At 33.4% G+C, this 23,302-nt stretch overlaps 2 protein-coding genes across 3 annotated transcripts; one reads left to right on the top strand and one right to left on the bottom strand.

The window, feature by feature from the left end:
• Positions 1-1,129: 1,129 nt before the first annotated feature.
• On the bottom strand, positions 1,130-16,824 carry LOC105194047 (geranylgeranyl pyrophosphate synthase). 2 transcript variants are annotated; one of them, XM_039457255.1, is made up of 9 exons: positions 16,692-16,824; positions 13,223-13,456; positions 6,193-6,347; positions 5,841-5,924; positions 4,903-5,047; positions 3,996-4,116; positions 3,773-3,912; positions 3,543-3,645; positions 1,130-2,188 (listed from the first exon to the last, which is right to left on the bottom strand). In XM_039457255.1, the coding sequence occupies exons 2-9, from the start codon at positions 13,286-13,288 to the stop codon at positions 1,956-1,958; spliced, it is 1,047 nt and encodes a 348-aa protein (XP_039313189.1). In that variant the 5' UTR covers positions 13,289-13,456; positions 16,692-16,824; the 3' UTR covers positions 1,130-1,955. The 2 variants fall into 2 exon arrangements, with proteins under 2 accessions (XP_039313189.1, XP_039313190.1); XM_039457256.1 differs by lacking the exon at positions 5,841-5,924.
• On the top strand, positions 16,551-23,276 carry LOC105199908 (multivesicular body subunit 12B). Its single transcript, XM_026141371.2, has 8 exons — positions 16,551-16,782; positions 20,372-20,515; positions 20,612-20,810; positions 20,903-21,047; positions 21,551-21,634; positions 21,713-22,058; positions 22,151-22,201; positions 22,277-23,276. The coding sequence occupies exons 2-8, from the start codon at positions 20,390-20,392 to the stop codon at positions 22,310-22,312; spliced, it is 987 nt and encodes a 328-aa protein (XP_025997156.1). The 5' UTR covers positions 16,551-16,782; positions 20,372-20,389; the 3' UTR covers positions 22,313-23,276.
• Positions 23,277-23,302: the final 26 nt, after the last annotated feature.

Here is a 23,302-nt window from a genome sequence, read left to right as displayed (position 1 = left end):
TACTATGTACCAGATAAACCTCCTTAATTGGTTGGATCCACAGGTAAGAACCAATGACGTTCGCCGTTTGATGAGCAAGTCTACATTTCAAAAACAATCGAAGAAAATGTGTTGCAGCCTTTTAGCTCACGACTATACAAATTAATACAAATTCAGCGCTAACTATATACGTCGTATTTTTTATTTATTTATTTTTTTTTGGTTCTGCTAGTTTTAATATGAAGTTGGCAGCGCCACGATTTTTTTGTAAATGGTACGGGGAACAAAATTATTTTTTGTTGGTACAAAATATAGTACTAAAATAAGTACTAAATTTTCTGATATGTCGCATTCGATTCTGCTTATTCGGTCCTGCTAACTTATGAGAGGTTCTTACTTGTTTTATTTGGTTCTTCTGGTGGTAAGTTTTTTATTACTATTGCTTCATAATACAGTGATAAAAAGTAGTATTTGCGTTTCAAGATTTTTATCTTACTTGATTTATTTATCTACGTAGACGATGCATTTATCCTTGAGGAAATGTGTTGATTTCCATACGAAACTAACGTAGAAATACGTTTTATAATTTCAAGGTGGATTTATAGAGAGTGTCTTGAAGAGCTGAAACGTATGAACAAGTCCGTATCACATTTAAAAGCTAAATCACGGACTTAGGAATAGATCTTAAGTTCGTGGGCTAAATACAACTTTATTTGCAGCCCAATCGCGTCTATGTCTCTTATTGTTAATTCTTTTATATTTATAATTTTTAAAAATTTCAAGAATTTTTACGCACACATACGTATATATATAATTATATTTTGTTTACATTTTATGATTATATTTTACTTTTTTACTTTTTTAAATAAGTATAAAAATAATTATTTTACTTGCATTAATACTATATTATTATTATTATTATTCCCTGAAATATAAATAAAACTGACGTTAAAAACTGTATTTTTTATATCTTTTACCCACATAAACTATATAACAGAAATGTGTGACAATTCCGAGTATGAAGTAAATTGTCATATTTTTTATTAAAATTATTTTAATTAAAATTAAATAATTTCTTTATACAATGATATATTCAATAATATATTTTTTGTAATATTTGAGGGATATATATAAGTACAAAATTATAATGTTTGAGTAATAGTTTTCTGTTTATTAAAATTGTTTATACAGAAAAGTGATTTTATCCCAGTTACCGTCTTTAAAAAATTCCTGTTCATTTATAATACAAAATAAAACTTTATACAGTCCCCAACCGGTTTACAATTGCGCATTGAAAAACGGAAATATTATCTTTGCTTTATAAATACCTATTTACATAAATAAATATTCTCTGCATATTTCGAGAAAATTCAATTCAATAATTATATATAGTTACATAGGGGAGAGTGAGGTAAACCAGATCTATTAGTTTGTGTTTTTTACAAGACGCAAATATTAATTGGAAAGATAAATTAATTACCTTCCTTTTTTGTTTTAGACGATTTTAACGTACTTCTCACTTGGGTTGAACTAAAATGGAAAATTTTAACACCTTTTAAATAATAATTTATAAAGATTTCCTTTTTCTACAAAATTTTGGCACGATGGCAAAAGGTACATATTCGCATCTATCCCAAGAATGTTATGACAGAAAACTGTCAAACTGCTGTCAAACTGCAAGTTCGGTGCTTTTTAAGGACTTTACATTATAAATGACTTTACATTAGAAATTGTATTTTTAGTGGATGCCCAATAAAATTTTACAAATGTTTTCATTAACAAAACCCAATAAAAAAACTATCGTATATTATCGTATATTATCGTATATTATCGATACATTTTTCTATATTACTTTTTCTTGTGTTTATCGGTTTTTTTACTGCTTACATTTACATCATTAATTTTGAATAGTATTATAAAAAAAAAACACGTGTAATAATATACTGACAGTTTTACAAAAATAAATAATTTTTAATTTAAAATGTTCCAGTTAAGGGATCTTTAGGCGCATCTTTAGTATCCCAATTCTTGAGCTCATCCAAAATCCTCACCAAAAGTGGATTTCCACCTAAACGTTCAATTTCAGCCCTCGCAGTTGAATCCAATTCCTCAAGTACGTTTCTCGTGTATTTAAAGGAACCAAATTTTTCCAATAATTTAACACAATGACGTTTCACTTCAATGTCCTTTGTTCGTTGTCTTAGAATATCTATGGAGTATTATTATTGTTAAAGAAATATATAAGTTTTAAAAACACTTTTATAAAGTACCCAGGAAAAAAATGTTGATAGGGGAGAGTGGGCAAAACTGGACCGAATTCCAAATAGCCTTTTTAATTTAAATAAATAAGATTAAGCAGATTTGCGTGTCATTTATAATGTAAAGTCCTTAAAAGATACCGAAGTTGCAGTTTGACAGCAGTTTGACAGTTTTCTGTCATAACATTCTTGGAATAGATGCGAATATGTATCTTCTGCCATCGTGCAAAAATTTTGTAGAAAAAGAAAATCTTTATAAATTATTATTTAAAAGGTGTTAACATTTTCCATTTTAGTTCAACACAAGTGAGAAGTACGAGTACGTTAAAATGGTCTAAAGCAAAAAAGGAAAGTAATTAATTTATCTTTCCAATGGCTCTTTTGGTTTTACGAATCGGACTTTATTTGCGTCTTATAGAGAGCACAAACTGCAAATAAATCCGGTTTACCCCACTTTCCTCTATGTAATTATATATAATTATGTATAATTATGCACTCGTCAACAAAAAATAGGGAACACTTTTAAAACGCTACAAATTACTCGGTATTCAGATCGCTGCAACCCTGTGAAAAATTACCGTAGAAAGAAAACTAAAAAAGCATTTTGAAGCTTGAAATCTTTAGTTTCGAGATTGACAATTCATCAAACGATTTACAGATTGTTTGCGAAGTTACGTGGATTCAAACGGGGATGCGTCACACTCAAAGTTTTTTTACAACCGAATATAACCTCAGAATTGCGCCACTAGATCAGAATTTTTTTACTGGGCTGAATAGTGTAATTTTAAAGAATATTTGGCCATTTTTTGAGTGTAAAAAAATCCTGACTTAATGAAATAATTCTGAGGGCATATTTGATTTCAGGGCGTCAAAATACATAGGGATACATAGGTGTAGTCTCTCGGACATGACACTTTTTTTGTGTGCCTATGTAATTTTTCACAGAGTTACAGCGATCTGAATATTGTGTAATTTGGAGCATTTTAAAAGTGTTCTCTATTTTTTGTTGATGAGTGTATATCAAATATATTTAAATATATATTAAAATATTTATAAAATATTTATATTTATATGCATCATTTTTATATATAATTTTATATACCCAGACATCACAATAACGTTTTAAAAACGTATTTAAAAAGTACATTTTGAACGTTTTGAACGTTTGTATAATTATATATAATTGTTTGTTTCATATAATCAATTTTTTTCCCGGTACATGGAGCAGTTAATAACAAAATTGTATTAATTATTTAAAAAACATTTTTCAGTAAATAAATGAACATAATATTTTATAAAGGATACGTATAATTTGTCTATCATCAGGATTATTTGTGAGCGCATGAATAATTGGGAAGCTGAACTTTCCTTCCGTCAAATCTTCGCAATAACTTTTATTTTCGGTGTACTGTAACAAAAAAATGTAGTTAATTTAAATTTGTTCCTCATTAAATCAAATATTAAGAGGCTCGGTCGAGCATCGCGCCAGCGAGAGACTGACCTCTTTTACGTGAGATAGCAAGTTTATAGCTTACCTCGCCGAGGCATAAGTTGCAATAATCGTCACGTATTTGAAAATACAATCCCAATGTCGCTATTAACGATGAAAAATCTTCTTGATAAGTTGAGAACAGTTTCATTAATCTTACCGCCAAGTTAAAGAGCCCACCAGTTTCTGCAAAATTAATTAACCTTTTTCTACACGAATAACTTCTTTTTTTATATATGAGACAGGTTTGTACAAATATTGTCAATTACTTCTTATTGTCATGGTCTTGTAATCTTCCTCGGTTGGACAGATAAAGTTATCCCTCCAAAAAATATCCATTCCCTGACCTCTGTGAAGCTCCAGCAGTTGTTCCATATATACCCTCGTTGCCTTATAATAATATTATGCTATTTTATTTTTTTAATTTCTGATTTATTCAATACATATATTTAAATATGTATTAACTTGAATGACAACATCAATGTTTTTAATGCTGTTTATCGTATAAAGTGTTATTTTATTCAATGCAACCATTCCGTTCGCTATTACGTGCACTATTCCTATTTTTAATTAATTCCAGATTCTTTTTTTTTTTATTCATCATGTTATTCGTATTTTTTTTATTCAGTACTCATTATTGATAAAGGCGAAAATAAGATAAAGCAAATTTTTTAAATCAAAAATGCATATTGAATATCTGCCTTTATTATTACTATGTATTAAAAGAGATAACAAAGAAAAGACGACATTATAGAAAGTAGGCTGATTTGTGAGATTTTTAACTCACAATTCTTAAAAATATTTTTTCTTAAAATAATATTGTTAAACCTAAGGAGAACGAAAGAGTGAAAATATGTTAATTTTGATGTCACATTGATCAAATCATGATCAAAAGCAGATGGCGTAGATTTGACCAATATAACATCAAATAGATATTATTTTGGTTTGTCTGTTCTCCTTCGATATGTCTTTTGAGTTTTGTCTAAGTAAAATTTAAAACTCTCAAGCGCGGTGGGAGAAGGCACTATAAAAAAGGAAATTAATGTAAAATCATTTTTAACTTTTTTCAAATTGAGATTTTGTAATCACGAAATAAAGCAAATCAATATGAATTAACATTATTTTAACTTTTTTATTTCTTTTGGGAATATTTAGCACTTACAACGTTTCACTTACCCCTGAATGTTGTAAATTGACAACTCGTTCCAGAGCAATAAATAATACGTAATTTGCAGCACTTAATGAGCTAGCAATTCCAAAAACTGAATGCGCAACAGGAATACCTCTGCGCAAAATGGAATTATCTTGAATATCATCAATCCTAGAAAAAAATAAAATTGAAAAATTATTTAATTCTTAGAACTCAAGTGACACATGGCACATTAAAAAAAAACGAAGGCCTGCGTACGTAATTAATTACATCACTGTGCAAATGTCATGACACTATCAAACTTATCTGGAATTCTTATGAGAAATAAATTTTCTCTCTCTTTCTTTTTCTCTCTCTTAATTAAAATATCTCAAAAGCTAAAAAATTAATAAAAAATCTAACGATACTTTTTTAATATAATGTTAATTAAAAAAGTTTTTTTTTTAAGAAAGTTTCTTTTGAATTTATGTAGAATTTTAAGTTAATATAGGCTACGTTCCACAATTCAGTGCCAGTAACAAAAATCTATAGTTTACGTGAACTTATGAACTGGCAGTATATAATATATGCAAACACAGAGTGGATAACACTTTTAAATATACTTTCTAAATTTCTGGGAGTGGAATCCCTCTAAAAATGAAAATCCTGTCAGTCTTGATAAAGAGTGGCAGAATTTTCACACTTTTAGAATGGAATTCCACTCTTTTAGATGAAATTCCACTCCAAAAATTTTAGAGAGTAGACAATGCTTTGAAATATCTGTATATTTGCACAGATTATTTAATTAGAAAAAAGCGACTAATTTAAATAAAAACAGAATATATTTTGAAGTATTTTTTTAAGTTTTTTCGAAAGATGTAGATAATATTTTAAATTAGTTAAATATTGTTAATACAATCACATATAACAAAATTTGTTATATTAGCAAGGAGAACTTGCTAGGAAATGCAAATAGTAATCATACTTTAACAGTTTGTAGAGGGTGGCCTCTCCCGAGAACATACGTAAAATATTAGGCGTAGATGGCCAGCCATTCAACAATATTTTGCTAAAAAAAATTTTAAGTGTACATCGTAAATCAGTGCAATAAGACATAAATATTTATCTCTAAAAAAAATGTGGAAAAATTTAATTAATTATTTCTATATAAATTAAAATCTTTTTCAACGTGAGAATCACAGTTCTTACAAAAGAGATATAATCGGAAAAATATGCGATTAGAAAAGATTAATCAGAAAGATACGCAAGAAAAAGATACAAAACAGAATATTATTGTTTACGTAATCTTTAATGTAAATTGCAAAATGCATACTTACAAAATGCTCGAATTATGAAGCATATTTACTATATCGTCGATTACTTGAAGTCTGTCGTCTGATATTTGCAGCCAGTAATTGAAAGCCTTTGCTAATTTCGCTCTTATTTGTTTCCCAGGAACTTGAAGAATGTACCTGATCGGTTCCAACAGCTTCTGCAAGAAGTTTTATTTTTCTAAATTTTTATCTAAATTAAATTTAATTTAAAAGTAGTAAAATATCAGGAGACCATGATATACAAATGAAATGGCTGTATTATCTAAAATTCTCACAATTTTTCAAAATATTCTTTTCAAGAATTCAAGAGTTCAAATCGTAAAAATTAATAATCTCGAAAATCGAATAAGGTGTGTTATGAATATTATCAGAATATTATCAGCACGCAGATTTATCTAAAATTCCAATCTCGAAAAGTTCGTAAAGGCAAAGTATTAAAAGAATATAATTGGCAACAAGATTATACTAGAATTTCAAAAAATTGTCAAAATACTCCAAGAATTAAGATTTTGAAAATTCGGGATTTCAAAATTAAAATTTAAGTTCTTATGAAAAACGACAAGGTGCACTGGAAAAGCTCATAGATAAGATACTTCGAAAACGTAACAAATTTTTCCTACATATGCGTTTATTACAATAGCGCAAGTGGAGATAGTGATGCAACAGCGTAGAAATATTTATTTATTGTGAATATTTTTAGAAATCCTCTTCTGGCGATCTGTATTGAGAAGAACGTTAGGTTTGCATCAAATTGCTAATGGTGTTTATAAGTTTACTTCGTGCAATGGCCAATGTTTCTAAAAATAACTGAAAAGAAAATTCTTAACGTATGAAGTCAACAAACCATATCTCCAAGCCTGAATTGACTGTTAATTTTATGAAAGTGAATTCACACTTTGCGAATAGAATGGGATTAATCTGGTTACTAATCATGTATGTACGTCATCATAGTCTCGAAGTGTAACGGTTTCATGGGCTACTTAACATATATACACGGAAAAAAAGGTTTCTTTAGATTCGGTATAACCTATTTATTTGATTGAAATTGGTTTCATTGAAATAACATATGCTTATAGAAAACATTATTTGTTTGAATAAAAATTTTGGTGTTTTGTTGAAAAAATCTTTATTATTTGACAGAAATAAAACTGTTATTTGAAGTAATGTCTTTCAATCAAATAATATCTTATTTGATTACAATAAGTATACGAACAATGAAACAAATTATTTATATGAAAATGGCAAAATATATTGAAAATATACTTATTTTTTGTTTCAAACAAATGATTTATTTAAGACGAAGATATATATTGTTTCAAATTCAAACAATCTGTTTGTTTAAATTGTCAAAATTTGTTTGGATACAATGAAATTTATTAAGTTTGAAGAAATCGTTTTCTCTGTGTATTCTATCGAAATATTAATTTCTCAATGAATCGCGGCTCATACTTTGAGAATATTTGATCTATAGTTCATGTCATGTGTGCTAAAAAAGAAAAAAAAGGTATCTTGATTAACCTTTTCAACTTGACTACGTTTCATCAATTCAAATATTTATATATTTTAGAGATGTATATTATTTAAAATTAAGGCTTTTAAAATGGAAATACAAAATAATTAATGGAAATATAAAATGGCTATTTTGTATTTAAAATATTATCTTTTCAAAAACTAATGTATACCCATGGTAAATGAGTCTGTTTCTCAGAAAATTTTCCAAACTAAGGAATCGCTGCTATCTTTCTACTTGCAGTTTATAGTTAATGTAACAACTAGAACATATTAGTTGTTACGTGAATCACTAATTGTAAGTATGCAGAAAGATAACGATTTCTTAGTTTGGAAAATTTTCTGAGGGACAGAATCAATTACCACGCGTGTACGTTTTCATTTAAATAGTTTTTATTATTGCAGCTTATACTTTGAGAATATTTGATCTATAGTACATGTCATGTGTGCTGAAAAAGGAAAAAGTTATCTTGATTAACCTTTTCAACTTGATTTCTTCAATTCAAATATTTATGTATTTTAGACGTATATTATTTGAAATTAAGGCTTTTAAAATGAAAATATAAGATAATTAATGGAAATGTAAAATAACTGTTTTGTATTTAAAGTATCATCTTTTCAAAAACTACTGTACATTTCCATTAAAATAGTTTTTATTATTACATGTTTTCTATTTGAAATACAATTTCTTTATTGTACACTTGAACGAAATATTCAAACATGTAAAACGTGCTTTGCTTTTTAAACACACAGTTTTACAATTTTTAAATGAATATATAAAGTGTTTATACTGAAGCTAACAAAGACAGAAAAAAAACATTACCAAGCAACAGACAATATTTCTTAAATGTTTTTTGAGAAAGGGATACTTTTCTCGAAAAAGAAAACATTTTTTTAACGTTTATTTAATATTATATAAACATTTATTTGTAAACACATTTGTATAATGTTTATTTAATATTTTTTAAATATTTATTTATTTGACAAAATAATTTCAGTTAACATTTTTAAATATTTATAAAATATTTTTTCAATATTTATTTGTCATTAATTATTCATTTGAGTAAAATATATTTTTTTAACTTTTATGTAATATTTTATAAATATTTTTCATGAAATACTCGTGTGAGAAAATTATTTCAGTAAACATTTTGTAAATGTTTATTTAATATTTTGCAACGTTATAACAACAACGAAACTACCGTTAAGAATCACAAAATAAGTCTGCTGAAATAACCCAACTCGACAACTGCTATATAATTTGGGAGTAACAGTTTATATAACAAATATTTCATAATATTTACATCACAGCTACTTCTATCTATTGCTTCTTTCTATATAATATAAATGTGCAATTGTTACATAGTATTAACATGACAAGTATGTAATGCTCCAATATATTGTCAATATTGCAACATGATATTGTAACAATATAAAATTAATATAATTAATTAGTTACATGATAATACTATTATTATATAGAATTTAATTATTGGAACTATATAGGCGTTTTATATTTTGATGACAGGTTTTCTAACCTATACAATCGCCAACTTTAACGATTGATATTTCGGTTCGCGAGACAGAGCGACACTTTTTTCTACCAGATTCGTTCATTTTGAGCGAAAACGCATCGAATGAGCCTAATTTCGTCAAAATTGGAGGTGAGGTGGGGTATTCTGAACAATTACTGTTGATTTTTCTACATTAAATATTAATGTTGCTGTAACATTAAAGCAACATTGAACAAATTATTATTGATATACGAAATAGGTCTGTGGACAAAAAAATCTTAATTTACATCCTAATGATCAGACAATATTTTTTAAATGCTTTTTCAATGTTCAAAAAAATTTTTTTATTTTTAATTTAATTATTGTGTTATATTGATTTGTTTCTAATTGTATTCTTATTTATACGAATAATAGAAAAATTACTCCAAATGCTATTCCCCATTTGTAATAATCAGTAAAAAAAAACTATATTTTGATATATATTTATATAAATATTATGCTTTAATTATACGTGTTTCATCTTTTCTACATATATTCACCTAATCTATAAGTTATACCAGGGTTGGGAACGTTACCTTAAAAAAGTAACGCGTTACCGTTATCGTTACTGTTTGTAAAAAGTAACTCGTTACCGTTACCATTACTAACTTAAAAAGGTAACGCGTTACCGTTACTGTTGCTTGGAAAGTAACGATTCGTTACTTTTTCGTTACTTTTTGGTGATGTTAAAATAGGGATTTTTAACGTCAAAAAAATCTATTCAATACGTGATAAAAAAAAACATTTCATGTTTTTTTGTTTTACAAAATCCGCACAGAAGGACATAAATACCTTCCTATGTCTTTTCATGCTTTTATCTCATTTTTTCTTATGTTGTCTTCAATACACGTGCAACTTCAGATGTTAAAACATTTATGGCCGGTATTCATAGTAGATTCTTATTTTGAGATCATCTTAAGTAATGTCTTAAGATGCTGATACGTCTCTCTGATTGGTTAATGGCATCATAAAATGATACTTAAGACGATCTTAAATATAAGAGTGGACTATGAATATCATATGTACCATATGTCTCCGTGTGTACATTCAAGAATACGATTCTATCACTGAATATAAATCCGACCGCAATTGCAATTCGTAATCATATACCATATCAAATGATTATGAGTAATAATTAAACATAATTGATCAATATAAAAAGTCTACGTTAATTAATGGGGCAAGTGCTGCCAACCATTTCTCCCACGCTGCGCGCGGGCTACAAATAGTGCCCGTACCGTGGTGGGAATAGACATCTATGTCTATTCATGTCTACTCATGTCTATTCCCACCACGGCCCGTACTGATACCGCTGGCGCGCTGTATGAACGAACGTACTTGTTTAATTTGGTAACTATTAATTATAGGCCGAATTCTGTAAAGCGCATGTTGGTTACCGAATGTAAAACGAACATAAAATGACGCATCATACGTTTATGAAACATAGATACTGCCAGCTAAAGTAACGAAAAATAACGGCTGAATTCCGTTACCGTTATTGTAAAAATGTAACGACGTTACGTTACCGTTACAGACATAAAAAAGTAACGCTCGTTACCATAAAAAAGTAACGAAAACGGTAACGGCGTTACAAGTAACGCCTTACTTCCCAACCCTGAGTTATACATGTATTAGTATAAAATGTTCACGGATCATCACGAGGGTTCCAGTTCGCAGCAGTCGCAGAAGTCAAGCAATGTCCACCGCGGTCACGACTTGGTTGGGGGGCCACTTGGGAATTTTCAAGAGAAAATTTCCCGAGATTTTTTTTGCGAAAAATGTAAAATGCTACAAAAATATGGTTTTACGTTGGAATTATGTAGTGTAACCATATTAATATTTACATTTCAGAAAAATTTTAACATTGATTCAAGGGACATTAGACATTGACTAAGACATTTCCACCGAGGGTTCGAATAGGGTCAGAGTCGGGTTAGCTCGTCTGTTTCTACCGGATCAAAATTATGTAGGGTTGCAGTGGGGTTGCGGCAAGGTTGAATGTTACCAACTGTATACAAGGTATCCTAACATACGTTAAGGTTAAGATTATATGTTTATCACAATTGAATGTCATTAAAATGGATCCAAGAACTATAATATTAATTTTACAATACCAAAATAATAAAGCAAAAGTATACATATGAACACGCAACACGACGCAACGCAACACGTTTGAAATGCAAATCAATTTGGATTCATTCTGTTGGCAACGCGAGAGTAACCTTGATTGTTTCCATCCCCCATTTGGCCTTTACCCTAAAATTTTATTGGGTAGGGTTGGGGTAGAGTTTATACTGTTTCCATCGTGAGAATTCACGCTCCAACCCGATTCTGACTCGATTCAAACCCTCGGTGGAAACTAAAGCCTGCCGCAGACAATACGTTTTTTCTTACTAGATTTCTAATTGGATTTTCTTGCTTGCTACCGTACGGGTAATGGTACTGGCAGTGCTACTGGCCGTGGCTTCACACGGTGTGAGTTTTCGTATGGGCTGAGCAACTGAAATTTGTTTCATAGAAGCGGCACGCTTAAATATGGATGAAATAGATGAGATGGATGAAATTATTGCAACAGTTGTAAATTGTCGTAAAATTGCTATTGCATTATTTTTAATTATTGAAAAATTGCGACAACAAAATAAATATCGCCGACGTTTATGGAGTCGACAGTCAATACATTCTTTAATGCCTCACTTTTACTGTGCTTATTATGGTAATTTGGTGTGTTTATCGCATATAAACATGGTTCCTATTAGTAGGCCTCTATTAAACATAAAATACTTTTTTTGGACTATTTTGAATTCTTTTCATTTTTGCACGACGTCATGTTTGCGAAGTGAATTCACGTTTGAACTTTGACAACACTTCGACAGTATAACCTGGTATAACCCAGTATAACCTATACAGATTGCGTCCTGATTGGCTTTCACAATAAACCAGTACAGAATCACGTAAGAAAAATAGGACATGATCTATTACGAAAATCCAGTACGCGAGCCAGTAGCGTAGCCCGTAAGCTACCCATTTCCAGTACGGGAGCACGTAAGACTGCCAGTATAGGAGCACGTAAGCAATCCCGTAAGAAAAAACGTATCGTCTGCGGCAGGCTTTAGTCATATTGCTGCAGTGTCTCGTTAATATTGCGATTAAATATTACATGAGATGTTGATACAATATTAGTGTGTTGTATGAGCTATGATCTACGGTGATTTATTTCAACATAAATATGTCATCACTGTTACTTACGAAAAAGGGCGAAATTATAATATAGCTACAATATTGCAGCAACTTTCACATTATACAAAACGAGATATTGAAATGTAAAACTATTTTATACTAAACATATAACTGTGTCGACTGGGATTTACTAACAAAAAAAAACGCTATATATATAAAAGAAAATAATATTTTAATTGTATAACAAGCTTGTACTTTTATTACATAAACTTAATATACGCTATGAGCGAAACTTGAAAAATTTTTGCTCGGCCAATCAGTGAAAGCAACAAAGTAAATGTTTTGTATGTTAATATATCTAAACAGAAAATTTGTCCAATTAAAAAAAAAACCCAATTTGAAAATTTACTACACGTGATAGATTCAGAAACATTTTTATTACAGCATTTCACAAGATTTTAGAAACATTTTATATGAAATTTTGCAGAATCTTTTCAGAAGTGTTGCACATGAAAGATTAAAGGTTGGTTTATGCAGGCCGTAAACATTAACTTATGCCGAAATCTGTAAGAAATTGACCAATTATAATCGATGTATAAAAAAATAATCGACTATGATTGGTTAATTTCTTACAGATTTCGGAATAAGTTAGCGGTTACGGTCTGCATAAACCAACCTTAAGGCGACTTTAGATTGTCCATGACGCATAATAAATGGCGCACGTGTAGGCGCACGCATGTGTGTTCTCTAATGGAATAAACGAAAAGGAACATATATTGTATATAGAGACTAACCTCATCTTCTTCCGCGGTGCCACTCATGGAGTAATAAAAATATTCAGGTTTATTAGCGTCCGTCATATCGTATTGAGCGACGATATATCTTTCCTGGAGTACTAAGCGTGAATAAGATAACCGCTTCAGTCAGTCAGAAGTGTGGGAAACAGATTCGTGATGGCAGTTGCGAACCGGGCACAAACATCAATTGTAACGTTCTGTAACGTTCTGCCAGTCGTCCGCCTGCGTCTACTGAGGAAAGTGATGCCACAGTATAGTGAGGTATCTATACACATGGTGGAAGGGATAACATCTGTACAGCTTATTCTCGTGCATGCGCAGTAAAGCAGGCGTTAGCAGATGGATATTGAAGATATTTACATGACAAAACGAATGTCTAGTTGAAATTCAAAAGATTATTGCGCAAATATTTAAATTTTGCGGCTTCCCGTTTCTTGACGTTAACATAAATTATAAGAGGAATTACGTTCAAATTTTTTAACATATAATACTAAAAATGTATAAAAGACGTGCAATGTTCCAATACTCAATATATAATATTATAAATAAGGTGAAGTCACTATATACGCCGTAGCTATCAAAAACTTAATTTATTAAATATTATTTACTATGTTTAAGGAAAATGAATTATACCAATAAAAACTTCATACTGTTTACTATTTAAAAACATTTTAAATATAAAATATTTCTTTTCTTACACTTAAAGGTCTTGAAGAAAAAACTTAAAAAAATTTTGGCGTATGAAAAAAGTGGTGAGATTTACGACTACTCATGCGTAAAATATGTGGCGCTATCGATAATTTACAAATAACATTTCCAAATATAATATAAAATAACATAATGACTTACAAAATGTGTTTACAAAGTAGATTAGGGAATAAGAAAATAATAAATAAATATATATATATATATATATATATATATATACTAATATATATATATATATTTTTTTTTTTTTCGATAAGGTTGAGTACTAACTAGTTAAAAAGTTAAACGCTAAATAATGAAGTTAAATAGTTCATACTTTTTAACTTAACTTACAATTAATTAATTTTAAATAATTTAATTTTTAATTATATAATTATTTTTGAAACACATAAATTTTAATGTATTAAATTCTTTTCTTAATTAAAAAGTTTATCTATGTAAAAGAAAACAAATTATACAAGAAAAATCATATTTCTACATAAACAAAAGAAACAATGCTTTTTTGTTATATAAATTTAATTTATAAATAAAAGATTAAATTTGTTTGATGATCCATATTAGAATTGTTTTAAGTAATTTAACTTAAAAAATTTATTAATTTTTAATTTAATATGCATAATACATTTTAAAATTAACTTTTAATTTATCTTAATTAACTAAATAGCTTTTTGTTCATACAGAAGCTAATTGTAACTAGTTAATAATGCGTCATAAGACAATAATAAGTCAATAGTCAGTCAAGGTCCGTGGATTGGCGTTGGAGGGGAAGGAAGGTCGTTGCATAGCCGCCATTTTCGAGACAGCGAGTCAGTGTTAGTGTATGTACGTAGATAGTAAGGTACTACAGCTATTAGTTGTGTGAGTGAGCGAGTGTGCAGTAAAAGTATGGCCGCCGCCATTTTCGTTCCGCATCGTTGAAGTGGATGCAACGACCTTCCTTCCCCTCCAACGCCAATCCACGGACCTTGTAGTCAGTGACAGAACAGAGATGGCCAAATTCCATATCTTAAGGTCCTTTCACAATGCGAGAGATTAGCGATAGCGCTAGAGAATAAACACAAATATTGATTTCATAGCTCCTTATTGGTTCACAAATATTTTCCGCAGTTTTTGATTGGTTGAACATTTCTATCGTTATTCTTATTGCTATTCTCTCGCATGGTGCAAGGATCTTTACGACCTAAAACTTGAATTATGTTATGACTGACCAATCAAAAAGCAATATAGGTCTGCCATTTTTAACAAGAGAATCTTAACCTAAAACCTAAAACGTGTCGACGGTGGACTTAGGCCGAGTGTCGTTGGACGACGAGAAGATTACCGCGAAGAAATCTGCCGTCGACAACAAGTCCAGGAGCAACAATCGACCGTGCGCCGTTGACTGAAATGTTATTACGCAATGATCCAATACGATTTATTGGCTGCGTTCACTTTCGCGCTCACGGTGCTTGTAAACATCATTTGTCCTTGTTTAATATTTATAAACAAGAAGAATGAAATGATGCTTATAGCGCATAAGTGTCCAAAGTAAACGCACTCATTGTGCGTGCAAATTTCTTAAGAATTATGACCACTTATTCTGATTTACAATTAGTGTCATATGTGTAGTGGTTAATAGCTTATTGTTGTTCATAATGGCCTATAATTAATTTAGTTGCGTTAAAAAATGTTCACGAATAGAAAACTAATATAAATAGCAAACCAATTTAAATAGCTTTGTGCAATAAAGTAAAATTAAATTAAAAATTAATTTTAAAAAGCATTATTTATTACATCTACTAAATTAAATTTATACTGAAATTGAAATGTAATTTTTTGAAATTAGATTAGTCTAAACGAAAAATTGACCCAACATTGATGAATTTTGGGCAAGCAACGAAGTCTGTTGCTTAACGCTTGCTGCGTGCAATCTGCACTAGACTTTAAGGCTGGGACACATAGAAAAACTTAAGCAGTAAAACGTAGGTAATAAGCGAATTAGCGAATGACAGTTGAGAATATAAGACAAAACGTAAGCAGTAGCAAAACCAACACGTTGAACTTCTTACTGCTATTTTTCTATGGCCCGATTTTTCATTATCCGGTTAACTTGTGGTTAAACTTAACCTGATGTTTTATCCAATGAGCTTCACTCATGATGATGCCATAAGTGAAGCTCATTGGTTGAAACACCAGGTTGAAACACCAGGTTTAATTACAAGTTAACCAGATAATGAAAAACCGGGCTTATGTGTCATGGCCTTTAAATTTTTTTACGTGTAATGGCGTTTTCTGTGATCTGAATATGCGTCTCTCATTCCTATCACTTATTTTCTTGCTTCGTGACAAAAGCACGTGGACGCATGCGCATCGAGACGACGCGTATCCAAGGTTACCACTTCGCAGACGAGCAATCATCCCTTCCACAGCAATATCACCAATAGTAGCGACGCTTAGCCCTTGATGGAGGGGTCGTTGCCGTGGGAGGGACGGTTGCTCGTCTGCAACAAGGTAACCTTGCGCGAGTTGCGCGTACCGACCGAGACTACCAAGTGCGGTCCCGAGGCTCTCGAGTTCGGTGGCCTCGTAAGTGTTCGGGCAGTTTCGCTAGGCGCGTCGTCGGACGACGGTGGGTACGGTCATCCCCGTCGTCGCTCGACGTCGACGAGTATTTTGTCTCGGTTTTTCGCATCGAAATATGAGCACCGGTGACAGAAGCCACGCACTCGCGTCGTGTCGTCGTCGTCGTCGTCGCTGCGTCAACGTGAAGTATACGAACGTGTGAGGAAGACGAAGGCGAAGAAGAAGAAGAAGACGACGTTGAGAAGGCGGTGGAAGTGTATAACGTCGCAGCGCGGCGCCGCGAAAAGGTCAGACTCTATCGAGCGCCTCGAGCGGCCGATGACACGTCCAATATAATTCACGAAAGGGGGGAAGAGTGGAGAGGTCCACGCACATACGAACGTCGCGTCGCGACGTCCGTCCGTCTTTCTAGCAACCTCTCTTCCTCGTGCACGTCCTTGAACGGCGACACTGGAGTCCCGCGCTGGCCCCTTCGCGCTCCTCCCCGTCGCCTCGCGTCGCCTCGCACTTCGGAGTCTATTATTTATCTACTGCTACAGCCCGGTATCACCCGGTACCTGCTATCGCTATCATGCTGATTCTGACGCACTCCGATCTTAAGCCTTCCCTTCTTCCCCCTCCTGCCCCCGTCTCTTTAACGACAAGTACCGCGAGGGGACAGCGTAAACACGCGCATATATCCATCCTCCGAATTTAGCATCGAACGTAGTGGCGGGGGCTGAAGGTCTCATCGACGACTGAATCCTTCTTTGTGCGGGCGGTCACGCGCCTCCGAATAATTCGCGAGTATTTTCTAATGGCTCGGAGATGAGTTACGCAAATTTTCCGATTGTCATCATCCCGCAAGGCCGATCTCTTTTTTTTCCTCTTTCTCTTCTCGTTGCATGACAGCGTGACTTCCACGCTACTGACAGGGCGAGTTTCTGCGTGCGTGTTCGCCGACGACGTCCATAGACGACGAAAGGGCTCACGAAAGTTGTTGCTGACGCACAGGTGCATCAGATTCTGGCCCGTACAATTCGTATAATTCTATATATCCTCGTTTTGCGTCAAACGAACTATAGAGATGGAATAACGAGAAAGCGCGCTGACAGCTTCACGAGCCGCCCACACAGCAAAAAGAAACCTGGCAAAATATTGCCACAATGTTTCAGCAATATTGCAGCAACGATGAAATTTCCGTTTCAGAAATACTAGCTGCGTTCAGCAGAAAAAGCGGTTCTGCAACTGCTGTAAGATTCTTTAATACGATTGGTCTTCCCCCTTAGTTCCTGTCGGATCTATAAACCAATAATACTAAAGAATCTTACAACAGTTGCAAGCTGCTTTTTCTGCTGAACGTAATGTTGCAGCAACGTTCATACAATGTTATACTTATATGTTGCTGCAACATTGCGTATTCAATATTTCTGAAATGGACGTTTTACCATTGCTGCAACGTTGCTGAAACATTGCAGCGATATTTCGCCATGCTCTTCCCATGCTGTGCTACGCGAGCGAATTGTGGGTCTGTGGGACGCTGACGCGTCGATGGGACGCGCCGCCGGGTCCATTTCGAAAAGCTCCGAGTCAGCTGATGAATCCGGGAGCCGCTCGCGCTGGGATTTCCCCGGATGACGATGTGACGTTTCGCAAGAGAATGCCGCCCGAGCGAGTTGATCCTCGACGAGGTGCGCGAGGGAGAATGTAATTCGCGACATCTCCGTTTTAGTCACGCATCTTAAACATCGTCCGTTGACTAATGCGGCGGCACATTCCTCCGCGAACACACACGCGCCGCCGTCGCCGCCGTCGCCGCCGTTCCACTTTACACGTTCCGTACTTTCCTCATTTCGCCTTTCTGCTCGGTTGTTCAACCCCGCCCGCGCTGTCAATCCGTATCGCCCGTCGTCGCCTCTGGAACGATCCGCCAGTTAAGACGGTATAAGACACTTCTCGAAACTTTACCATAATTAAGAAAATTATGGTAAAATTACAGTTTGTTTTATATTGCATTTGAAAGTAGCAGAAAAAGTTTGTCGGCGATTTCCTATTTGGGTAAAAAATTATTTCAATAAGTGGACATATGTGCTCTGATGAAAATATAATTAATGAAATAAAGAATGATGAGAAAATCAGAATTTTTTTATTAAGTACTTTAAATATTCCAGATGATTTAGGTAAACATTTATGTAAATTGCGATGCAGAGGAGATCAGTAGAGTTCTGTAAAATGAACAAAATTTATTTATTTATATAACTAAACAAGTCTAACTGAACAATCATGTTTGTATAAATCATCTTGAATACTTACACAAAAAATGGAGATTTTTCTTAAAATTGTAAAAAATATTTTAATTTTTAATAACAAATGGAGTAGAGGCACAATGGACTGCAGTCTGAGTGCCACAGTCGAATCTTCAGCAATGAGGATCTTTTTCTCTCTCTCTCTCTTGATAATAATAACAAATAGAGTAAATAAATTATAAAAATATGTCATCAAATAAACATAAAAATCTTTTTCACACAACTTTGATAAGTATATAGCCTATTTGAAATGTTAATATTAAATAATTTCCAAATTTTATTTACCTTGCAGAGACAGTAGTTCAATACGATATATCCTTTAACAGAATTTCGAGGATGAATGAATTTCTCCCTCTCTGACTCTCTCTCTCTCTCTCTTTCTCTCTCTCTCTCTCTCTCTCTCTCTCTCTCTCTCTCTCTCTCTCTCTCTCTCTCTGGCGCAATCAAGCGCCCCGTAAACTCGCAACTTTAATTACTCTGCTACTTCGCTGCTAATTACTCTCGCGCTAATTACCGCGATAACACGGGGACCGTAGAGACTGCGTAGCCATTGACGGATTATCTCAAAGTAAAAGCGTCAATCGAGAATCTTTCGTTGCCGGTACTCGTTATCCTGAATACGCGGGTCGAGGATCCCGAGTGCATTGCACCACCAGCAGGTGGATTCGATCGTGTCGCTCTATGTTACGTCAGATTAAACCGAGAGTTTCATAGCCGATCGCTTCGCGCCTCGGAAAACTCCGTGGAGCGGAGAATGTCGGTCATCGTTGATATTTTTGGAACGATTGGCGTTTTTATAATCCATTCGCTCACCGCGATGCGTTCTCCCGACTTTCGATCGCGTCGTTATCTCAGCGGTAATCGCGATAATGGACCTCAGCTGTATCTAATCTGATATTAACAAACACACTCGGACATGAATTTCCTCGCAACGACAATGATCACTTCAGTGACAATGATAATCTTCTGCTTCTTTATTAATGCGACGACGCGTTTGTAGACACAGGGTGCAATGTTTAATTGTATGCAAACGCATTTGTAGTGTTATAATACTTAATCACTTGGCAGACTTAATATTTAATGCTTACAAACGTACACACAGAAAAATTGCATATTGTAAATTGTTTGAATTAGGTGAGTGTTACTGTGTTTCATATAAATATTTCGTTTCTATATTCGGAAATGCGTCACAAGTTCATCAAATTTATTCAAGATATATTTCTGAATCTTGGTAATTTCCTATTTCAATATCAAGAACATCAAGTTGAAACAAACATTCGATTTGCTTATCATTCTGACTTTTCTTCCGATAAAATCTCCGGTAATATTCCTCTTCGAAAAGATAAATTCTTTTTTCGAGTGCATCATAATGAATTTTTTTCGAAATTTGTGATGAATACATTTTTAATCTAATATTGGCAAGAAAATATTCTTTGTTAAAAATAGCCGTTACGTAAAAGAACGGAAATAAAAATTGAGTAATCGCTTTTCTCAGCAGTAGACTATTTTTCTGTGTGCATTCACTCGATCCGGGCATACCCCGATTAACGTCGGGAAAAATTAAATCTAATCGAGAAAACGAATTAATTAGGTATCTGAGACCGCAGTGATGTTAAAGAAGACCAACTGCAAGATGCTGGTTCATCAGGTGTCGGCGGTACTGCCAGACGACAGGCCAATAACTGCCATTAGTGTTGTGGAAGATTTGGACAAGTGTCCACCGAACTTCACAGTGGTACGAACGACGCTATATAGCATTAATTTATTTTGCTTATTTAATACGTTCCTCGTTGCGCGGTGATCAAAGGTAATCGACATGCGTCTCGTTAAGGTATCGAGGACTTACGATCAGGACACCGACGCCGATCTGTGGAGGGAGAGCGGACTGTTCATCAAGAAGAAGGGTAGATATATCTGCTTCTCGAAGACTGAGGGCCAACCTGACTGCGTGGTCGAGGATATCGTGGTGATTAACGAGCGAGACACTCCGCCGGAAGGTTACAACATGATTTCGTACACCGTGGACACGAGTAAGTCCCTTCTGCTCAATAGCAATGCCTGCCGTCTGCGGATAAATAAATCTGCAAATCTCTATGACTGAATGTTGCGATGAACGTTGCAGGGCAGAAGGCGTGGCGGAAGAAGCAGGTGTGCTACAAAATTAGGAATAAGGACCTGTGCGCAAAAGCGGTCACGGATATAATTATTTGCAGCAGGATAATCCACAAGGACTCCAAACTGGCTCCTATCGGATTTTCCGCTGCTGGGTGTGTAACGCTGATTTTATCTTTTATCTTTTTACGTTTATAATTAGACCGGTTTTTAGATTGGCTTTGCCAAGTTAGAATTATTATTCTGTTCCGAAAGGATCAGGGTACAGATTAATGACTCGCAAACACGCAAAACTATCTAATTGTAATTTCAGATTACCCAGCTTTAAGCCCTTACATCTTAAAACGTATTTCTTGAAATAAAAATCTACAAATAATTATTTTCACTTACATAATTTTTCAAGAACTTATTATAGTATTTTGATTCGTGAATTTCGCAACACTTTGTATAATTTTTTATCTGTATTATAATAGCTCAAGGCGATAAATCAAGGAAAGGCGATAACAATACAGTAATCTACAAATATAGATGAATACATAATTTAAAATAAATACAGAATTTTCATTATTTCCTCAGAAATAGTAGAGTGCAGACATTTAATGTAATACTTCGATCACGATACATGTTATACAATATCTTATCTTCTTTTTTTTACCAGTGTCATAAATGGTGTTCGTGTGTGCTACAAGACGGTAGATATCACAAATACGAATTCGGATTCGCAGTCGTACGTTAATATAGAGTAAGTTTCAGCACATTAAGCGAGGTATCGATTTCGTACTATAAATACACGGGTATATATATTGGATGATATTTTCAGCTTACTACAGAACCCTTCTCCAAATCCGACGAATGGCACCTTTCACAGGCCGGCTCCTGAGAGACCCCCGAAACCAAAGTTTTCACCAAAACCATCAGCCAACGGGATTTATCCGCAAATTAACGCAGCTAACAAGGACGACGAATCCGACGATCGAGATTACGAGGTCTTGAGTCCTAACGCGAGGATCAGGCCAACGAGGCCGGCGCCCCAACCGCCCATGTCCACGCCATCGGCCATCACGTCCACACCCATTTACGGTACACTTCCCGGATCGTCCGATCTCGACGGAGTTCCGTTCGCGCTTAATCCTCGTCTTACTTCTAATCACCTTGATTCTGCCAGTGTAAGTATAGTAATTTGAAACTTATATAAATTGAAGTGCAATTAGCACACATTTTATTCATACAATCTAATATTTTTCCTTTGTCTTGATAGAACAAACTTCCTGTTATCAAAGTGTGGACACAGAAAGACTTGGATAGAGAGGTATGTGTATCTTTTTTTTTACGTACATTTTTGTAATAGATAACTGACCGAACAGATAACGATGTTCTATTGCAGTTCTTCTATGATTTTCGCGCGGAAAGAGAAACTTGAAAGATGACAAGCGTGCCAAACCTAGTTCGAGTTTGCGAACGAGCTCTTTCCGCTGTACGCGTTCGTATTCGATATAATGCTAGCCAACAAGCGTAAATGGAGTGCCTGAACGAGTGATTTGTACTAACCGCGAGAGAATGAAGCCTGTATGACGCTTAAAATGGGGATTGTGTAATGTTTAAGAAGGAATAAGATAAAAGAACTTATTCGATGTACACGTTTCTTCCACGCCCCACATTTAGATTTTGATACTGGTGATAACGTTGTCATATTTTTATAGACTTGCGTTATTTTTTGATAGATAGTAGAGATTATATATGTAAAATATATGTACACATAATTGTATCATAATGTCGAGATCTTCTGTGCATCTCTTAATATTGCATATCTACGCTTTTAAACACACAAATGCATAATACTGTTGACAGTAGCAACGCATTCTCGCCGCACATTGAGCACTTAACATGGCGTTTTAAATGCGTGGTGAGAATGCATGTCGCAAAAAAGCCATTTAATTTTATTCTTTCTTCTACCTATCTGATTGTCTTTTTTTTATATAGAGATTCAAATATTTATCGTTTTCCTTCAAAGTGCTGCTGCTTTTCTTTACCTGTAATAAAGTATTATTCTCTTTTTTTGTTTATATACTCACGTTCTATAATCTGTAATTCTGTTTGAAAGTACGTATGGTTGTGTATAGCACGTATACTGAGAAAAAAAATAATTTTTTGATATATACACACACACATATATATATATATATATATATATATATATATATATATATGTATATGTAGACAGAGCACGACGTTCAATTTTAATTTTTCACTCGAATTCTCCTATTCGTCGATAAATTCGTATTTTGCACAAGTTTCCGTTCAATCGCACACGTATACGAATGTAATTTAAGATAGAATCTTGTATGTAATTAATTTAATAAAAGATGACGATCAAAAACCACCAACACGTATCTTACCATTCATCAAATAG

Source organism: Solenopsis invicta, chromosome 14 (genome assembly GCF_016802725.1).
Source record: "Solenopsis invicta isolate M01_SB chromosome 14, UNIL_Sinv_3.0, whole genome shotgun sequence".
Classification (NCBI taxonomy): domain Eukaryota; kingdom Metazoa; phylum Arthropoda; class Insecta; order Hymenoptera; family Formicidae; genus Solenopsis; species Solenopsis invicta.
Note: the sequence above shows the minus strand (reverse complement) of the source record. Positions and strands in the feature narration are given on the sequence as shown.